This window comes from Simochromis diagramma, unplaced genomic scaffold (assembly GCF_900408965.1).
Source record: "Simochromis diagramma unplaced genomic scaffold, fSimDia1.1 OVJJ01000692.1, whole genome shotgun sequence".
NCBI lineage: Eukaryota > Metazoa > Chordata > Actinopteri > Cichliformes > Cichlidae > Simochromis > Simochromis diagramma.
In genome coordinates this window covers 1,267,679-1,289,313 of record NW_024387485.1, presented here as the reverse complement: position 1 = coordinate 1,289,313, position 21,635 = coordinate 1,267,679, and the positions used below count along the sequence as shown (strand labels likewise).

Sequence of the window (21,635 nt, the reverse complement as noted above, 5' to 3'; positions counted from 1 at the left end):
TCAGGGGTCTAACAAATTGCAGTGATGTCATGATATCTGTAGACGATTTTGGGCAAATGCATCCAGTACTGCTGTGACTGCAAACAAGGACAGGTTACATCATTTACAGTATCATACATATTATTTTGATCTTGTGACACTCTTGGAAAATGTTGGTTGTATTAAAACTTAAGTTTCCAGATGGGACTCCATTTACAACTTGGAAAATAATTTTGTTAAATGTGTGCAGAGTTCGTTCATCTCCAATTTGCTTACATTTTTATGTTTCAAAGTGTGGACATGTATATGATTGCTAATAGAGTTTAGTTTCATTTATCACATAATTTATTTTTTTGCACACTGAAACGACCGTGCACCAGTGTTTCAGATTATCACAAAGACTTAAAAGCCTGAATTTCACTGGTCTTATCAAAATGAATTGGGATCTGAGACACATGCATTAAAAGATATTGAACACTTCACAGTTGAATAGGTTAAGCTATCCTGCAAATTACTATATTTGAGAACACAATAAGAACTTCACATTGAATTTGTATTCAAAGCATACAGAATACTTTATACCAAGAAATTCTTAGTCACCGGCGGACTCCGTATAATTAAATATATACTATCATTTTATGCCTTATTAGGATTATACATTATATTTTGCATTTATGTTTGCTATACTTGCACGTTTTAGTAAATCACTGCACCTATTTCTAAAGAAATGAAGGGTCAGTCAGACTCTTGCACCATGCTGAACAGGTGAATGTGTTATAAAGCAGCAGTCTACTTGGAACAGCAGGAAACTTATTTTTCCGACACGACGTGAAGGCGCTGTAACTGCCCGGATGCGTTACCAAGATGGCGGCTTAGTGGACTTCAGTTTTTGCAAAATCAAATGTAATTGTTGTATGAGCATTAGTTAGTACAACGTGGATACAATAACAAGTTAGCATGCCACGTTTGTGTGCTTTCTGCGGCTGTAATAATCGAGTGGGCTGTGGGCTTTCGTTTTTCGCATTCCCAAAGGACAGTACAAGGTAACTTAGTCACAAAATCACAATGTTTTAAATGACGTGTTTTCGTCAACAGACCAGTCATTAAAGACTTACATCAGCGGAGATACGCAAGGTTTCTTACTCTGTGGTATTTAATCACATCAGCTCAGTCCCGTTAGGTGATTCATCCTTAAAGCAACCTCGCCACTCGGCAGCCATCTTGGTAACGTCTGCAGGTACTTACGTAGCATTTTGATTTAGCTTTCGTTTATAATGTTCACGGAGGGCGAAAAACTCCACGCACAGTCACCAGTCAAGGGTTATAAAAGCGCTTTACATGGTTACTGACCTTTAAAAAAAGAGACATCCAAATTCGTTTTTCTTTAGCAAAGGTGCCTCGAGGCGTTACCAAGGTAACTGTCACATAGCAATACTTTAGTTTTATAAGTTTAAATCACTTCTGATTTTACGTAATGACGTCAGGCAGTAATGTGGCATAAGTAATGCGCGAACAGCTGTTTCTTAAACACGTGTAAAGCGAAACATGCAGAAGTCTGTGAAGCTGATCTGATTTGTTTTTGAAGCAATGTGAATAATTAATACAGGAGGCGGAAATGGCTTCTTAATTTGATGAGGGCAGACTTATCCCCCGACATGACGAGAGAAGAGTCCGACAGAGCTGGCTATGTGGTCTGCGAACAACATTTCAGGCCAAAGGACATAAACTCAAAGGTAAACCCGGTTTCTCACAGATGTGGGTCAGGAAGGCAGAAAGCAGCCCATTGTTTCTTTTTGCTTCCAAGTATTTCTTGTAATAAAGTTAACAATCGATCTCCAGGATTTCAGACTCAGTTCCAACACTTCATTTCAATTTTATTCCATTTATATGAAGCTAAATCAGAACAACAGTGCTTTATATTCTATGAGAAAAGACCCTACAATCCCTATGAGTGAGCACTTGGCAACAGTGGGAAAGAAAACGTCCTTTTTAACAGGAAGAACCGGCTGGAGGAGGGGCAGCCGGCCCAAGTCTCTGTGTGAAGCAAGCTGTCTTAGTTTCATTTACAGATGTGAGTTTTTTTTCACAAGGCCACTATTCACCTGCACGTTTTAGGCAGTAGCACATTTGCTGCTAGCTTGTAACCTGCTGTCCTGACGGTTTATATCACACAGGTGCCTTCATTTAGCTGAAAGCACCCTTTTCTTTTGTAATGGGTGCAGCATACAGACCAATTTGTACATACAGATGTTATAGAAGTTTATTACTTGTTGGTGCAGACTCTCTTAAAGTTGCACTTTGTTTTTTAAGGGTAGAAGAAAACGTCTGGCTCCTGAAGCCGTCCCCATCCTTCTGCACACTATAAAGGAGGAACAGAGAGGTACAGACATTCAGTGAGAATAATGGTTTACATTCTTTTGTCTCTGACAGACAGTTTTTAAAAACATATTGTGTGTAACTTTTCTGGTGCTGTAGTAACATTTGAAATTGTGTTCTTCTAGATTTGGAGATGCCTTCTACTGATGTTCATGCTCCAGTGCCTCTGCAAGACACACCCCCATATGAACAGGTCGTGGCAATGTTTAACAAGCTGCTGGCAGAGAAGGATGAGGTCAAACAGAATCAAAGAATCCTGCTTTTCCATTGAAATATGTTGTTTTCATAGAAACTATAAATATCTTTTAATACACTTTTAGAAAATCAAGGATCTGAAAAGCATTCTGCAGAGAGAGAGGGCCAGAATGCGGCTGATGAAGTTCCGCATGAACAGCAAAATCAGAGAACTGAAAAGAAAGTATGTAGCAGTTTGGTTATACGTGTTATTGCAGTAAAAACAGTACATTTAGTAAATATGAATGTGCTTCATTTCAGACTTGAACAGCAGCAGAACAGTAGCGGTGACCAAGGCGATCAGCTGACTGCTGCCTCCGACTGCCTTCCACAGGCAGCAAAGGAGTTTTTTGACAAGCAAATAGCCATGGCCAAGGTGAGGAAACACGGCCAGAGATATGACAAGAAACAAAAGGACATGGCAATCCAGCTGTACAAACAGAGCCCAAGCTGTTACTCTGAACTCCAAAAAATGTTTCAGTTACCGTCTTCAACCACTCTGAGGAGGCACCAGGTGGTCAGTCAGGAAGCGAGTCCAGTAAGTTTGAATGTACTAACAAAAAAATCTGGATACTTTAAAGAAGTTCTCTTTTTTCATGATTTAGTTCCAGGAGGTCAACTTTCACATATTCTAGATTCCTTAGATATTTTCAGCCTTTTTTAATTTTAAGATTTTGGTTTGTAGCTTATGAAAATCAGAACTCCAGCACCTCAACATTAACCAACAGATTCTCAGAGGGATTCATGTCAGTCAAGTTGGCTGGCCAATCAAGCACAACAATAACATGGTGAGCAAACCATCAGGTCATAGTTGTAGCACATAAACAGAGGCTGCAAAGTCCTGCTGCAAAAGGAATCTCCATAAAGTGTAATAGCTGATGAAAGCATGAAGTCCTCTGAAATCTTCTGCGTTGACTTTGGACCTGATAAAACAAAGTGGACTAACCACTACCCACACCAGCAGATGGCATAGCATCACAAACCATCACAGACCGCAGAGACCTTGGATCCTGTACCTCTCCGGTCTTCCTCCAGACTTCTGAATCCGAATTACTGAGCATGGGTTCAGTTTTTTTCTCCTTAGTAGATCTCTAAGGAAGATCTCTCAAATGTCATTGACAATCCTCTGAAGGTCATCCCTGTGCTTGAGCACCTTTTCCTGCCGTATGTTCCTCTTCCAGTCTGTTTTCCATTAATATGCTTTGATCCAGCACTCTTACCTACTAATGATCATCAACCAGACAACTGTCAAGTAAGCGGGTCACATTTACTGAAATACAGTATTTCTATTGTAGTAATTCTACAGTTTAAATAGTAAATTACTCAAACTTGACATCAGATATTCTAATAATTTGAGATACCAGATTACTGGGTTTTCTTTTGATGGGGACTTGACCCGGTATACTTCTAGTGGCGGTCCCAAGCATAGATAAATCCAACATACTGAGCATTTTGGAGAGAACGAAGTTTGATATTATTATGTGTGCAAGAGATGAGGTGGAAGGGAAGCAAGGCCTGGAGCACTAGAGGTGGATTCAAACTGTTCTATCATAGTGTAGATAGGAAGAGTATGGCAGTAGTGTTCTGAAGGTGAGGACAGGATGCCCCACACGTCTGATGTTAACAGGGACAGAGGGATTCTGGAGTAAGTTGGATGAAGTGGTAGAGTATGGTGATTGGAGCACACATCAGTGGACATGTAGCTGAAGGGAACAAGATAAGATAAGATGAGCCTTTATTAGTCCCACTCGTGGGAAATTTGTTGTGTCACAGCAGAAAGTGGACAGTGCAAAGTTACAGCAGCAAAAATTAAGAAAAACACTGGATTAGGATAAGATAATAAGAATAAAACACTATATACAATAGAATAAAATACTACGTTGTCAGAAGAAAAAAAATTACTTAGTGTTATTGCACCTGTGTAGATGTGTGTGTTTGGTCAGCTGCGAAATCTTTGTTGTGGAGTCTGACAGCAGTAGGAAGGAAAGACCTACGGAGTCTCTCCGTCCCACATCGTGGGTGCTGCAGCTGCCACTGAAGGAGCTGCTCAGTGATGTCAGAGTCTCCTGCATGGGCTGGGAGATGCTGACCAACAGCGATGACAGCTTAGCCGCCATTCTCCTGTCACTCACCACCTCCACAGGGTCCAGAGAGCGTCCTAGAACAGAGCTGGCCCTCCAGCCTCTTCGTTCTCTTCCTGTCCCCAGCAGACCACACCGTAAAAGATGTCTGAGGCCACCACAGAGTCATAGAAGGTCTTCAGGAGTCGGTCCTTCACTCCAAAAGAGCAAAACAGCCTGCTCTGCCCTTTTCTGTAGAGAGCATCTGAATTATGAGTCCAGTCCAGTTTATTGTCCAGATGAACACCAAGGTACCTGTAGCTGTCCACAGAACAGAGGAGAAGAGTACCACCGTATTTTTCGGACCATAAGGCGCATTAAGTGAAACAAAGCAGTCTGATAAGTCAAACTTTACTCAACTCATTCTTCTTGCTTCCTCCACTTCTGTACCATTGATTCATTAATGCTGAATTCTCTGGCAGCTGCTCTATTCCCATGTTGTTGCAGTATATTAATGACTAACCTCGTATTGTGGATGGATTATCTCAGTTGTTCTCCTGACTGAAGTTTGGTCCATTTACAGCATCCTGCCATGCGATTGCATTTGTCCCTAACCATCGGGAACCCTCAGGTTAACTTTTATCGAGTGGAAAAAGCGAGTTCATCCTCCAGCTTCACTGCGTTTATGTTATGCTAACATAGCTGTGTAGCTAGCGATCACGTAGCAAACATAGCTTTGGAGTTGACGTAACGCCGCAATGCATTGTGGGAGCGCGGCACCATTTGAGAAGGCCACGAATCAAAACAAACACACGGGTCGTGTCCAAATTCATGGGCTGCATCCTCCTGAGGACCCGGCCTTCGCGGTGTACGTGGGCCGGGTCCTCAGAAGGTCGGGTAGGCTGGAAGTAAATGGTTGGGGAAATTGGACGGTCTAGCCTTCTGATTAGCGTCACCGCTGTCTCGGTGGAGTTTAATAAACTCGTCCGTCTGCTCCTTGCTATCTAAAATATAACAGGACAAATTCTCGACTGTCTCATACTTCTGTTTAATCAGTTTTCTGTTTGACATTTAGTCAGCTGTGTGAAAACCAAGGAGGAACCCACCAGGGGGATTAATAAAGTTTTATTTTATCTAATCTAATAACTTTAATCTCAGCCAAACCGATTGACTCACGAACAAATAAAACACTGAAAAAAGCCCAACAATAACATTTTTAGGTGACGTATATATTACGTTTAACCTGAGTAGCGAAAGTGATCTGAAAACGATGTGCCAGGAGTTGTGCCGTTCTCGGCGGCTTCAGTGACCCTCAAGCTCCCGACTAGCTATCGAGCTGGTGGGTAGCAGACGTCTCCGAAAATGTCGAAGCACTTTTGCAAATATGCAATATCTTGATAAACCGAGCAGATATTTGATGTTTACACAGCTACTTTCTCGCCTGAAAATATGTTAAAAGTTTATTTTGTGACCCAGAAAGATTAGTAAGAGTAATTTTAAAACTTAGTAGCGGCCGCCATTGTTGGAAACTGGAGTTTGGCTGGGCCGCGCTATGAATTCTGGGATATGGTAGGCCACGAAGGACACACCCGGCCCATCCTTCAAATTCGGCGAAAAGGAGGACGCATTTGTCGGCTGCATTCGGAAGAGTCTACGAATTTGGACAGCCTTCGTCGCGTCGCTGTGACGTAATCTGTCTACAAATGCGGCCTCAGGAGGATGCCGCCCATGAAACGACGTAATCCGATAACAACTGATGTCTTTACCCGTCGGCTTCCCGTGGCTGTCATGCGACCGGCTATTGCAGTTAATAATACAACAGCTTCTTGCCATTTGTTGTGTTTCTTTTTATCGCTGTGTGACTGATTTCAGTTGAAAGCCTGCGTGCGCTAGTACCACTTGCCATGAGTTCCCAGAATCCTTTGCAGTTTTACCCCTGAATGACGTCACATTTTCAATCTCTATACCAGCTAGCCCAACTTCAGTAACCCTACAAACGTCACTGCTGTTTAGTTTTCTATCTTCATTTATGTTGGAAGTGATAGCAGAGCTGTACGTTTGAATGTTGTCAGAAATCTGTCAGTCAGAACATGCTATATCGTGCTTAGCTAGTGAGCTAACTTCCTGCTAACTTTTACATTTAATAAATCCTGTTTTCATGGATGCCTGAATGTTAAACTTAATTGTTACACCTGGTAAAGCAGCAACGCTGATCATTTTATTACAGATGAAATAATTTAGACAGTTTTTAACTCTCAGTGATGCCGCAGTGTTTGTTTGACTTTGAGACCTGAAGCAGACAGAGTTTAGGACCCAGATTACTCCGCGAGGCTCCTGACTACGGTAGCCGTAATGCTCCAACAATCCATCAAGTGGTTCGGCTTCGTAGCTTACCAAAGTCGTACTAAAACATTTTTGACAGATTTCTGAGCGCCGTGTACCACATCAAAAAAGGTTCGAGGTCAGTAAGCACAACCAGAATTCATACATAAGGCGCACTGTCGATTTTTGAGAAAATTAAAGGATTTTAAGTGCACCTTATAGTGCGGAAAATACGGTAGTTAGGTAGTTAAGGTAACGACCCTACAGATGGTAGTGGATTTTGTAAAAAGAATGGAAATTGCTGTGTTAAACACTTCAAGAAGAGGGAGGAACACAGAGTGGAAGAAGGTGAAGTCTGAAGGAGACACGAAAACACAACGTGGTGTCAGGGGAGAATAATTACGAAGGATCAGATGGCGTACGTTGGTGGGACAGGCTCAGACTGAGCAATTTAGATTTCAGGTAGCGTAATAAAATGGGAATAGCACATTGTGCCAAATGACCATATCAATGACCATATGGTCATGGCTGAATGTAAAAATGTTCACTTTGTTAGACTGTACCTGGTCAAAGATGCCACACATATGTTCCAATTGAATGCGTGTCTGAGAGAGACTTTTAAATATGTCTTCAGTAAAAGAATGAACCTCACTTCAGGCCATTGTGTGAATGATCACTCTGTTATTACTTGTTTGTGAATGAAACTGTATTTCTTTCTTAAACTAGAGTGAAGAGGAGGATCGGGAGCCTTTGGGATGGCCTGCCAGTCAGAAGGTGATGACAGTAACAGTGAAGAGTGTGTTTTTAGCAAATCAAGGCAATTGAGCTGTGCATGTTTTAATTATTTATGTTTGCGCTCTCTGAGCTGAAGAGCTGAAAAAAAGTCGAGGCTCAAACGTTCTTGTGTCTGTATAAGAAAAAAAATGTGAGAGCAAAACAAAGATATGAAACCTTTTTTTAAAAAATTAAGGATCAGCTTTAAGATTTCAGTGAGTTTTAGCTTTGAGACTGTCGACGAGAATAAATCCCTGAGATCTTCAAACACCCTCACTTGAAGAGAACCATAGCTTCAGACTTTCAGACGGTTTACTTTAAATGACTCGAACTGTAGTAGTTGGCTTGGTCACCTCACAATAAAAAGATGCTGCGTTCAAATGCAGTCTGGGACCTTTCTGTGAGGAGTTTGCGTGCTCTCTGTGTCTCTGTGGGTTCTCTGACTGGGGTTAGGAGAAATGGTGAACATGGTCAACACATTTTTGTAATAGTTCAGCTTTCACTAACGGTTCTTTTTTTTAGGACACACCGGGTGACCCAGAGAGAGGTGAGGAGGAGAAACTTGCTGATGTAGCTGGATGGGTGGTGCAGAAAGTGGCTCAAGATCCAGAAGTCAGTGCTTGTACCGAATGTGAAAGTTTGCTTGTGGAGACCAATGACACTGAGCACAACTATCACACACGGATGGAGAAGGATGCCGTCTCAGCTGTGAAGAAAAGCCCAACCTCTGCCCGGCTGCTTCATCCATCCGAAGCTTTCAAAGAATGCATTTCCAAATGTGACAGCGTCATCCAAAAAATCCCCCCAAATGCAATGGCCCCGAAGAAATTAAAGGCCTACCTCAGAGCCAGCGGTGCTTTCAGTGAGCTCCACCGCATCCATCCTGCCCACTCAAAGGCCATCGAGAGGGTCGCCGTGAATAAATACGTGATGTGCAGGGTGGTGGCCGAGCTGAAGGAAACAGCACAAAACAGAAAACGCACACATGAGAAAAAAAGTGCTGCGTGTCAAGAGCTAAATGTTAGCACCCTTGAAGTAAATCAGGACTAAATAAATATAAAATGTTGTTAATTTGATAATAAATTATTTTAGGCCATTCTAACTTGTCTGTGTTGTTTCAAGCTTTCCTGCATTTGACCTAGACGCATTTAGTTTTTCAATTTCAGTTCAATTTTACATAGTGCCGTGCCTAAAGGCACTTATTGTAAGGTAAAGACGCTGCAATAATACAAAGAAACCCCCAACAATCAGCTGTTTCAGTCTCCATCGCTGTATTTTAGCTGTCCGGTGCGTGTACGTGGGTGTGCGAAGAAACTCTAGCCAGAGAAAACATGATATAAATGATTCAAATCAGTGGAACTTTTGGTTGCTTCCTTATTCTCCTTATTTTACCACAACACACAGATCCATGTATAATTTGACACCGATTTTCCATTGGATGCTATTCCTGACACAAGCTTCCCATAAACCCAAGCTTGGGCCTGGCACTGGGTCTAGCTTGTGACCCCTGAGGTTCAGTTTGTGTCTCCTGTTCTTGCACTGGGGTTCTCTTGGCTGTAATGTGAATGTGGCAACTACCAAACTAGATAACATCCAACATTTTAGTGCTACATTGAATCTGCTGGAGTGAACCAAACGTAAAGGGATCAACTGTAGACTTGGGAAAAGGAAGCTTTAACTGATCTGCTGCTTACAACTGCTGAATTGTGACTGTAAATGAATGATGGACACAGCCACGCCAACCACTGGTTTTGGCTGCAGCCTGTACTAAAAGCACAATTTCATCTTATCCAGGTAACTTTGGGGTTAAAACTGGATTTTCTGTACTACAAAGGTGGTTCTCTTCTTACTGGAGCATACCAACATCTGGTCCTAGGTAACAACACATGACTTGACTTTTTTCCCCTTTTCACTGCAAACAGTTTTGTTGTTCTATAAGCATTAACATATAAACCAGCGCACCTGTTTGTACTGTACAGGTAGACTATGCCTGCATTTGAACTCTGGTTTTGTTTTCATGCTTTACTTGCTCTCAGACTATGAAACATTGGGGCTGCAGCTTTCCAAGAATATAAACTGAGGTGACTGCTGTTATGATTTGGTGCTGCATAAATAAAATGGAACTCAATTAAAACAGTCTAATGCAAATATAAACATTAAATTAATGGACTAGTCGATGAGAACAGATCAGCGCGGTCGGTTTTTATTCCTACCTTTAACTTGATGACTCTTCTCAGTCTCACATCACTACTTTATCTGCAGCAGCTGGATTACTTTCATTCTCCTTTCACGTGAACAAGCTTGTACCTAGATCAGGAAACGCTGGGTTGGTGAGTTGGATCATGTGATTCTTATCCTGACTGCTGATGTTAGCGTGAAGCCACTAAATGGAAAGATTCCCCGGGCACGTTTGTAAGCTTGCTTTGTATTCGGCCCAAGACTTGTGGCTGCAAAACAAGCTCAGATCACCACACGTCCAACCACCGTTACAGGTTACAGTAAGTTTGACCTCACCTGTCCAAAGCACATTGCTACAGAAGTCTTGTGGTTTATTCACATGCAGACTTGAGCAGACAGGGATTGAACCACCAGCCTTCCAGTTAGCAGGTAACCTGTTCTACCACCTGAGCTACAGCAGTAGTCTGTCTCACTGTGTTAGCCCTGCAGACTGGTGACCTGTCCAAGGTGTACCCCACCTCTCGCCCAGACTTACACAGCAGTCTTAAATGAAAGAAACAGATGACTCACAGGTGTGCGAGGCAGGCCAGGTAAGAATGCTCCACCCAGAGGCTGAGACCGACTGCAGCCTGGCTAACGAATCCACCTGAAAGAGAGAGAACAGGAGAAACAAACAGCCCAGCCAGCTTGCACCCACCCCGTTTAATGGATGCCCCCAGTTGGCCTACCAGGTGTATCTGGATGCTGCTCTACGAGGGGGGAGGGGTCGAGGATGAAGGAACAGGGAATCCAGGAGCACCCCCCTCCAGCAGCTGGAGGCCTCGGCCCAGTGACACACATCCAAAAAAACCTTTGGTCTGTGTTTATTCTCATGGAAACAGAGTAAAAGAATTTCTGTTTAACTGAACAATGTACTAAATAAATACTGGAATTTAGAAACTTTGACGTGGAACTGGATTAATATATTTTAAAGTTTAATCACTCAATACTTTAGAAGATTAATATTGTACTCTGTTTGTGGCTCCATAATGTAGTGGTTCAAGCGTTCACTTGGCAAGCAAAAGGTCACTGGTTTGATTCCAGCTGGAGACACAAATCCATTGGTGGATGTTGTAAGGACAGGACACATCACATTTGGAGCTTCCTGCTGTGGTGACACAGAGCAGCTGAGTTCAGTTTAATGGAGTTAGTATGTAAATCATCTCCTGGGAGGGTCCCTGTGCATCTGTGATGCAGAAACATCATCCAACTTATTCTTCATAACTACTTTTACCTCACTGCTCTCCAGCTACGTCTTCATCCATACTAAGGTTGCTAAGCACTCGCTGTTACTAAGTAGGAATTTTTACACAATTTTTCTGATTTTCTCTGGACCACCCTATTCAATGAAAAAAAGGAAACGCTCTGGTGTAATCGTCTGATTATTCTGGCGATGCACACGATTCTCAGCCAACATACCAAAAACAAAGAGACCGTAACTGTGGAACGTACAAAGCAGGACAACAAAACGCAGTTATATGAGCATTCAGCGTCTGCGTAATAAAGAAAAGCTTCCTGCTTCCTGTTATTCCAGATGACGGAATTTAGTTCATCCCCACAGACCGACTACCTCAGGTGTGGCTGGCTGCTTCTTAGCTGACACACAGACACTTAGACCCACGCACCAGGCCTGTACTATAAGGACTGAGAGGGATACAGTAGTGCAATATTATATTTATTTCTTACAGTGAATTTTGGTTGCCATACAAGAAGTTTTGAGGAATTGAGGGGGGAGGGGGAAGGAAGAGTGCAGTTACAGGAAAATTCTCTCTCTTTTCATTTCAGTAATTAGTTGACTCTATGATGATTTAATAGCACAAAATTACAGCAACATAGAAAACATGAACACAAGTCTTTGCACAAATTACCGAAAACATCTTAGCCTCTATGAAGACTTAATCAATGAGTAAAATCTATTCATGGAAAAAAAAACAGAACTTAATTGATCAAAAAGAAAATAAAAAAAAGAAAAAGTTACCCAAATGTTGGACAATGATAGAGTGGGAGCAGTGTTTTGACGGGGAGTGGAAGTGGGTTAGTGAGCCATGCCTGTGGTGAACACGGCCCGGTGAAACGCCACGCTACGGTGATGCTCTTTAAAGATTATTACTACATCTACTCAGCTCTACATGTCCACAGATAAAAGTGCTGAGTGACCCACTGATCCACAGGAAGGGATCAACAGGCACCGCACATCTTTTTGGTGGATCTCTGTATGTATACATACACACATATATATATATATATACGTTTCATATAGTTTCCTATCAACATGGCCTGCAGATATACTTTTAGAAATGTAACTTTTGTGTTTTTTAACAAAAAACCCCAGACTCGGGGATTTCAAAGCCTGGGTTCAGTGGTCACTTGATTGGCCAAAGTATTACTACTGCAGTAGAGAGTGCATCTATTTTAGGCAACGCTTAATAAAACACTGACAAGTGATTGCATCATGATATGTAACTTTAAAATGGCAAAAGAAAACACAACCAAGGAGATTCAGTTAGAATAAATATTGCTTCTTACATAACCCATAAGTTTAATAATATCCACATCGCATCTACGTATATATGGTATTTCTGTTTGGCAATCCACACATCAGTGTTGAACAGTTTTTGTTCAGGTAACCTCTATAAAATTTCATAGAACTCTATACAAATCTTTAAAAATACTGTGCTTTTCTACCCCGCCTGGCACGCCACTGTACCTGTTTTGAAAAGAAGTTCAAACAGGAACAGGATTGTAGCAGCATTGTCCCGTGCCGGCCTCCGTACGGCTAATGTTCACAGAACACAGAACTTGTGTATGTTTCATTTGTCACCTCAAAAAGCAGCGCCTACGTGAAGCTGTGGAGTGCGACATGAACGCAAATAAGGGCAGAAGAAAACCAGATATATTTCCAGACACTGCTTACTGTCAAGCACATATCAACGCTCTATCTAAGAGTGCTCTGAAAAAATCTACTTGGAGAGAGCGCCTTCTATCTACGGAGCTGTGTGACTGACGGAGGTGGAGGGCGGAGGGGGGCGAGCTGGTTACAGATGATGACGGGGCAAATGAGACCAGTGCTTAGGTCATCAGGTCAGCTCTGACAACAATAAATCTATCTTCTTAGAATTTTTTTCTTCTAAACATCTGAATAGATCTATACATATAATCTAATAGACATTTTAATCCATTTAAACACTCTTATATACACGACAGCGCATACTGCACTTCTACTTCCGATAGCCCGTTATCACTGCTGGCAAACGCACCGTCTGACTTGGGTTTAAACTGGATCCTCGGTCTGAATCCTGCCTCTGCTGCGGTGAAACTATGGGACTCGAATCGAGCAGCAGTTTTCTATCCCTGTCTGCTCTCACGCCGGGCTCACACTGATGACCGCGTGCTGGCTTGGTCAAGTGATTATTCTCCGTTTCTTGCACAGTGGTTAGAATGTAGGAGACGGCAATGTGAACACATAATTATGTAAAACCCAAAGCTCGAAAATGGTTCAGCGTGATTCGATGATATCTGACTCCAGCTTGCAGTTAAGGACGTTTAGAAGAAAGTGTCCTGTTACGCCCTAAAGACAAAGAGTCTGCTTTCAGAGTCGGTGACTATTAGTTTGCTTTAGTGCTGCTTGCCACCACGAAGGACTGTTTCAGTTTTTCCATTTTGAATCTGGTCAGATTTGAACTCAAGTTTACCAAATGCACACAGCTTATTATTATTTTCCTCATAAGCAAAAAACAGCATACAAAATGTTTCAATGATTCCTTTTTGTTCCATAAAAATGTTACTTATCGTAGCTTTTGAAATACCAATCACTGAATTGAAGTTCTTAAACGTTAGTTTGCTTAAAGCATTCTGGTATATTCAAACATGTAAAAGTTCAAAAGTAAACAAAAGAATGTTTGTAAAGGATTTCACACTGGATTCAAACGCAACAAAACGCCATCCAGTGAGAACCTTAAGCAGCTCAGTATTTTGGGAAATACACACACCGCTTTCTTCCAGGAAGAAAATCTGTACCAGTCTGTGAGTCGAGCTCAGGGAGAAATATCCACCTCAATAATCAAAGACAAGATAAAGGTCCTCACCAACAAATCTTTTCACAACCTGTGGCTCGACTCGATGCTAAGCTAACCTACTTTGCACTCTTTGCACAGAGAACTGCATGAACATCTCAGTTTTACCTACTTCTATAAGTCAATGCATTCTTCAACTGAGCGATTTAGTTAGTGTACCTGAGTTTGACTTTTTACTGTCTACACCTTCTAAAGCTGTAAATGCAGTTGTAAAAGAGAAACATTGTTTCTAAATGAGTGTCCTTTTCTACACAGAATCACGTGATATTCCAACTGATTATTATTGGATACTAACGTGTTGTGTCCGTGTATGTTTTGTCCGATATGTACGAAACCTTTTTTGTTTTATAATACAGAAAAAATGATCCTTCAGTGATCTAGAAACACGTGTGTGCTCTAAATAGGACTGACATTTAAAGTAAAAATACTGATATTCACTAGTAACTGACGTGAGTGGCTGTAGCTCAGGAGGTAGAGCAGGTCATCCACTGATCGGAAGGTTGGTGGTTCGATTCCTGGCTTCCCCTAGTCTACATGCCAAATATCCTTGGGCAAGATACTAACCCCAAATTGCTCTCCGATGCATCCATGTGAATGTATGAATGTGTGTGAATGTTAGCTATGCATTCACGCACATCTTAGAAAGGTGTGAATGGGTGAATGCACAAGTTGTGTAAAGCGCTTTGAGTGCTCAGATGAGTAGAAAAGCGCTAGAACCAGTCCATTTACCATTTACTTAATCTTTGGATTAAGCGTAATGCTTCCAGCATGTCTGTCTCATAAAGCAAACACTTTACCAGACAGATGATTTACCAGTTCAGTATCTGGTACTGAGTTAGAACACCTGGGCCCTGTACCACAGCAAGTTCTACACAACCAACTTGCCATTATGTGGATTCACTCATCCTAACATTAGCAATGAGGATAAGTGGTCACTCAAAGCTGGTTATCAACTGCCAAAACTAATTTAGGGTTTCATCAGCACAGTTATATGAAAGGAGTGGTGTTGGCAGCATTTGACCAGTCTGAAAGGAGCATTTCACTGGTCATATATGAGTCTTCTTCCACACAAAACGATCCCTGTGAGTGTCACCCACACCAATCAGATGATGATAAAAATCTAACAGCAAATGCAACATTGCTGCAAATAAGATGGGACAGCAGTGCTACAAATCATGAATCAGGTGATTTCTCGCACACAGCTGCAACATTTATATTATTCCTGAATGCTCTCTCCATGCTGCTGTTTGTTTTTAAGGTGCACTTTAAAGATCTGAAACTTTAAACAGGAGTCATTTAAACATTAAATGTTACTGCCCACAGCCTGATAAAGGAGAAATGAATCTGACTGGTTGAACAGGTGCTCTTGTTGGGCGATCTTCATCCCAGTAGCTGCAAAAGATATCTCGCAGCAGATCAGAATCAAGTATAACAACATTTTACACATTTTCTAAATCACCAAATTTATATGCGCACGTTCGAGGGACAATGGGAAAGTTTACGCTTCATTCTGTGGTTGTAGGTCCAGCTTAACAAGCTGCACATGTAAAATGTATTTCCCCAGCAGAGAATCTACAATCTGTAACCTTCTCCTGACAGTTTTAGTTTTTATTCTTTCAGCTGCAGACTCAGTGCTGTTTAAGGGGTTTGACAGATTAAATATAAAAACAGTTCAAAGGCTTAATCTGTGCAGGTGTCCTGTTTTAGGATGCAGCTGACGGATAAAACATTCAATTATAAAGTTATATCTACAAATCTATATTTATTTCTGATAATCATCAGGGAAGCGCAGAGACATTAGGCACTGCTGAAAGACTTTAGTCCCTCCTACTCTGCCTGTAGAGGTCAGAGGGATCCTGCTATTTTCTGGAGAATTGATTGGTCAGTAGCCAATGACTTAGGTGGACATCGTAAGTTACCATAGCAATGTACCCCAGTATGATGTCAACCACCTTTGCACTACAGAAAACCAAGAGTTAACCCACAAGTTACTTGGATGGCTGCTGCACAGTACAGGCCTCTGGTGGCCTTCTCTCATTTTTGTGATTTAACGATGCAAACAGCCTGTAGGTGCATTACTGCTGTCCGGTGTTATATCCTGCCAAGGACCAGGAAAAACAAGGGAAATGTATATAAACAAACTACAGGATGATGTCTCCTAGCTTGGATCCAGTGTAAGAATCCTGTCAGCACTATCTGCAGTACATTTAACAAAGTAGCAAAGCCGAGTAGTTGGTACTAGTTTGTGAAAGACAGTCTCTCTCTTGAAATGACAAAGTTCCAGTTGAAAGTCAAACTCATGTGAAAAACTTGACCATCTTCTCATCATCCCACACAGTGGAAGCTTAGTAAGGTTTAGACCACACGCATCATTTGGGGCTAGATTTTTGGTTGATAGTTTTCCTTTGTTTGAATAAATGCGTGTTTATGCGTATCGATGTGTCATATCTTCTGCTCTCATTGAAAGTGAGCATAAAACAGGTGGACGGATGTTTTGCATTTCACTCCAGCTCTCAGCGACCAGTAAGAGAGCGATATCGATCTTTCTATTTCACAGCAAGAAAGCGAGTAAGTGGATTTCCCAAAATAATGCACGAATGCTAGAAACACACAGTGTAATAACCACTCTGTTCTACCACTTACACACAGGGTGTCTGGTACGTTAGCGTTACTGTGGGCCATACTGTGGGCAGGTGCCGACCTGCTGTAAGTGAAGAAGATTTGATGGTAAAAATACAAAAAGTAACACTTTTAGTTTCCCTATAAGTGCCCTATATAGCAGATTCATAGAAATAGTTAAATGGACCTTAATGATATTTTGGGTGAACTATTAACACACACACATGCACACAGAAGTAGGAAAGGAAAAACCGAGAGAGGAGAAGGACGCACTCTCAGCGAAGCTGGCACAACCATTTTCCTGTTCCAACATTTGTACGTCCATCTTGCATCCTCACCTTGGTTTTTCTTGAGTCACGAGGTGGACACCGAGCAGGTGCGGACTGCCGCAGGACTTCACGGACCCAGCTCGGGCGCAGCTCCTCCTCTGGTGACCACCCCTCTCCACACTTTGATCTTTGTCAGGGAAGAAGGCCATCGCAGTAACTACACGTGTGTAAGTGCTCAGGATGTAAAGACTGTGTGAAATCTCATTCGTCAGCTTGTGGCACTGTGCAGAAAGTGTGTGTGTGTGTGTGTGTGTGTGGATATGGTTTAGTATTAGTTAAACATGTCAGCAAATGCTGTTGTTTTGACACAAACAGGTGAAAAGCAAAAAAGAACAAAAAAGAACAAAAATGAAGTCTATCTCAAATTGTTCTCTACAACCTTAGATGCACCCAGAAATATAACTCCGGTAGGACTCTAGTGAAGAAATATTCTCTGAACAAACTCTAGCAAAGATAGAAAAGGAGCAACGACCAGCTCAGCTGGGTTTTCATGCACCCACACCGGGGTGTATGGAAAAAGTCTTGAGTATCCAAAGCAGTCAGGTGACCACGAGTCTTTGTGTGAAGAAACTTCCAGACAAGTGTTTTTTCCCAGTGTTTCCAGAATATGTTGTTTTCTTTACAGTCCCACATACTGTCCTCCTTTCTCTCGCCTTGATTTGACATAGCAGCTATTCTCTTCTTTCTCCCCCTGCAGTTCCCCCAAACATCCCATGATCCCCTGATGCTCAGGACAGTGGGAAGCAGGAAGAGGGCGAACAACACTGGAGCACTGAGATGAGGCCGACAGCGGAGGATGGGAGGAGACAAACACAGCAAGAGGCAGCATCAGCTTGGACAAAACTTCCGCCCGGTTCCACGTCTTGAGATTATGTCTGATGAAGAGATTGGTAAAAGTGATTCGTGACACCTCCCTCTCCTTGGCCCTGACTCCACACGTCGCCAGCCCGTCACCTCGGGGCTTGTCTGTCCTGCAGCAGCTTGAGGGCCCTCTCGATGTTCATGCGGTGGCCCACTCTTGTCACGCCCAGGTCTATCAGGTCCTCCTTCTGCAGCGAGGGCAGATGAGCACCCTCGATCTCATTGTCCAGGAAAGCGTCCCTGTGCTCCCCCAGGTTGAGACTCTCCAGCCAGTCCGCCACGTCGTGCTTGCTCCACAGCTCCATGGGTTTGGAGGCGAAAGGCTTGCCTGAGGCTGCCACGGCCTGCATCAGCGTAAGTGGAGATGGAGAGCGCGAGCTCCCGCTGCCGCCACACGAGGAGCTCAGGCTGTAGCCGCCGCCGCTGCCCAAAGGTGGGGTTGGCAGGCCGAAGACGTCTGTGAGGGTGGGCGACACAGAGGGAGGCAGTGAAGAGCAGGGGGTGAGGGAGGACGCCGAGTCTGGAGGGCTGCAGGGGTGCGTCTGGGATGGGAGACTGCTGGGAGGGGTGGAGGTGAGGGTGGTAGCGGCGGCAGCATTGTTACGCATTCCTGAGTCATCGGTAGGAGGCCTAAGAGGGACAAAGAAGAGATGAGCGGTTAGTTCGGGTCAGACTGAGCCAACATAAAAGCCTGACATAAATAACACAGCAAACACTTTGCATTTCTTTGGCACTTTAAGGAAACGTGCAATAAATGTGCAACTGAAATCATAATTTAAAACCTGGATTAGATCTTAGTCAGACTCTATTCAGTCCAGTTCTACGTTTACAATAACATGTGGATGCCACAGGTTGCTAACAGAAGCTAACAGCAAAGGCTCAAAGTATCACAGATTAAGAAAAACCACTTTGCAACACGAAGGTAGGTCAGGACTCTCAAGGATGCAGGCGTATCACTGTCACAGTCTGCAGTGTAGAGACTCCATGAAGGGAGAGTTTACCACAAAGTGCAAAACACTTATTATCCTCGAGGCCAGGAAGGCCTGGTTACACTGTGACTGCTGGCGCTCATGCTGCAAAACTGACTGAGCAATGACTCAAAGCAATTCTTCAACGGCATACTTTTCAGTCACTAAAGACTTGCAAACAATAGCGGAATAGTGCAATACTTCAAAAGAACACAAGGTGGCACCATATGCAAACAGCAGGTACACAAAGTCTGAGGCCATTTTCCAGTTCTGTGGTTATTTAGTTAGCTACTCTGAACTTGTTAGTGTATCTTTGAACTAACACACCATTATTGTAATATGAGCACAAGATGTGATCATTAAGATCAGGTGAAAAATCCAGACTTTCTTCTTCTGAAAATGATTTAATGCAGAAATATTAAAAGTACATCAGTAATGCATTTCTCTTTAAACTGTGTATCTCTGATGATTTAACGAGTATTTAGTAAAGCATTAAGAAAATAAAGAGAAGCTGAAGTGAAACTAATAGTAAATACACCATAGTTGTGGGTATGAGCTGGACCGGTAAGCTCACCATATGTAAGCTGGAACAGGTCCCGATGACCAGCTGAAGGCTGCTTACAGCTAATGGATTATTCTCACTTTTGCATTAAATTTGGGATCTTCGAATAACATTTCTTTCGGCTGAAATTCATTTTTTAAGAACTCAAGTAATTTCATTCAACCAAAAAAGCCCATACAGCCTTCATTCCTCGTTGCAGAAAGGATTTTCTAGGCCTCTTAATATGTATGTGCAATGGCTTATCACATGATTATGACATAATTAGTATAGCAGCTTTAATAACGAGTGAGTGCAGGCTTCAGCATTCAGAAAAAGATGCTGCATACTGAGAGTGCCGCAGCCCGAGGGAAGCCGGCAGTGTTCACACCACCCATTGGCTCTTAATGGATGGATGTCTACCACAACAATGTGAGGAGGGGAAAGGTTAGCCACTCTCATCTTTTTATAGCTATTACAGCATGAGACAAGCTAAAATAATAGAATAATGAAGTTGCCTTTTCGACCTGAAAAATGTACACTGTCAGCAAAGAAATATTAATCAAATTTCCTCTGAAAGAGGCACAAACATTTCAACTTGTTAGTTTCAGACACTGTGCTCCAAAACAGTCACAGGAAATTGAAACAGGGAAGCTTAATGCTAATTCTTCTTGGTGTTGTGGCTTTATTTAAAGCACATAGTTGAATAAGCGTAGACCTCATTATCCTAGTAATAATCCTGGCTGTCACAGTACTGGAAGATGGGATCATGATACACTATAGCTCACATTTGTACCATGTTTTCAGTCTTGGCTTGAGAATTGCTAAACTTTACTTTTCAGAAAGTTGCAGTATAAATTGACAACTCACAGCTGAGAAAAGTGCAAGAAGGTCTTTACACAGTCTGCGGTGTCTTTCTTATCGTCACCAAATTCCATCAAATGACCAAAAACAAAGAACGCATCCCACTGTGTGTGTATCAAACCCCGCGCCCTCCCGAGGCGTAATATACCAACGATTTGTCAAGTCCCAAGGTGACCTTCTGCGTTCTTATGCTACGCGCCGGCTCACCCCAACCGGTCGCAGCAGATGGCCCCGCCCCTCCCTGAGCCTGGTTCTGCCGGAGGTTTCTTCCTGTTAAAAGGGAGTTTTTCCTTCCCACTGTCGCCAAAGTGCTGCTCATAGGGGGTCATATGATTGTTGGGTTTTTCTCTGTATCTATGAAGCGCCTTGAGGCAACTTTTGTTGTGATTTGGCGCTATATAAATACAATTGAATTGAATTGAATTGAATTATGGATGAAATCCAATAGAATGACGCTCCCGCGGTTTACACGTTCCAGCCATGTATTCCAGCCCTAACCTTAGCCAGCACTTTAATGACGTTAGATAGTGTTTTCCAAAGTGATTTAAGTAAAACGAACATACATATGTAGGTTCATTCCAAACGGTTCTCATGTTTCCTCATTTTCCCGATCTCGTAATATAGGGACGTGTTGGGTGCCGGGAAGCGTAATATACCGACGATTTGTCACCTAGCGTAAAATGTTATGCTTTGGGAGTGAGAACGTGTTGGCATGCCACAGTGTTCCACAAACGATTCAAACACACAGCAATTAGCTGCATTGTTGCTGCAGGGTTCTCAAAGTATGGCTTGTGGGTTGGGCCTGACAGAAACATCATATAGCAGCATATAGGAGCATTCCTAGACTTCTGTTAGCCAGCTGGTCTGGTTATGGTCGCTGAATAAATCTTAACCCTGGCAAACAGCTAGTGTCAAAGAATTTATCAGCAAACTCACCTTAAAAACTAAACAGCACCATACAAAAGTCATTGAGCAAAATACACAAAAATAACAGCATAAGATAGAAACTGTACAAACACGACAGATGTGAAGTGATCTTTGCTGCGTGGATAACAGTGGTAGGCTTCTGTGCTCACCCAGAGCTCCGTGCCTGAGATAATCATATCATATCCTCTACGTCTGAAGCCGGAGCTTTTCATTCACAGGGATCATTTGTACATTTACTGGCCTCATTATATATATGTATATGTTTAATATGAGCATTCACTACTCACACAGCATATATACATGACGGAAAATAAAATGGAAAAAGCAGAAAAATTCCCCTTTATCATGTAGACCCTCAGCAGAAGTGGGAATCACCGGACCCGACAATACAACAGAGTCATAACACTGTGATGCGTTGCAATTTACCACCTGTGTGCTTTGATGTGCTGAGTTAATGCGACCCTTTCTGCTCAACTTTCTGCTTCGCGTCTGTG

The 21,635-nt window shown here is 42.5% G+C and overlaps 2 protein-coding genes across 12 annotated transcripts in view; one reads left to right on the top strand and one right to left on the bottom strand.

Annotated features, from left to right (window-relative positions):
* The first annotated feature begins 32 nt into the window (after positions 1–32).
* LOC120724504 lies at positions 33–10,874 on the top strand. 6 transcript variants are annotated; one of them, XM_040016717.1, is made up of 9 exons: positions 33–1,022; positions 1,586–1,712; positions 2,290–2,359; positions 2,481–2,590; positions 2,676–2,773; positions 2,851–2,965; positions 3,071–3,127; positions 7,698–7,745; positions 8,268–10,874. In XM_040016717.1, exons 1-9 carry the CDS (start codon positions 937–939, stop codon positions 8,793–8,795), a joined length of 1,239 nt encoding a protein of 412 aa, XP_039872651.1. In that variant the 5' UTR covers positions 33–936; the 3' UTR covers positions 8,796–10,874. The 6 variants fall into 6 exon arrangements, with proteins under 6 accessions (XP_039872651.1, XP_039872656.1, XP_039872655.1 ...); XM_040016722.1 differs by having other exon boundaries at positions 2,295–2,359; positions 2,851–3,127; XM_040016721.1 differs by lacking the exon at positions 3,071–3,127.
* Positions 10,875–10,943: 69 nt separating this feature from the next.
* The window catches only part of shank2b (SH3 and multiple ankyrin repeat domains 2b), a 305,670-nt gene continuing 294,978 nt past the window's right edge, over positions 10,944–21,635 (bottom strand). For all 6 annotated transcript variants that reach the window (XM_040016691.1, XM_040016692.1, XM_040016693.1 and 3 more), the window contains one exon: positions 10,944–18,474. In XM_040016691.1, the coding sequence (XP_039872625.1) occupies positions 17,934–18,474 (541 nt within the window). In that variant the 3' untranslated portion in view covers positions 10,944–17,933. The remainder of the gene's footprint in view (positions 18,475–21,635) is intronic.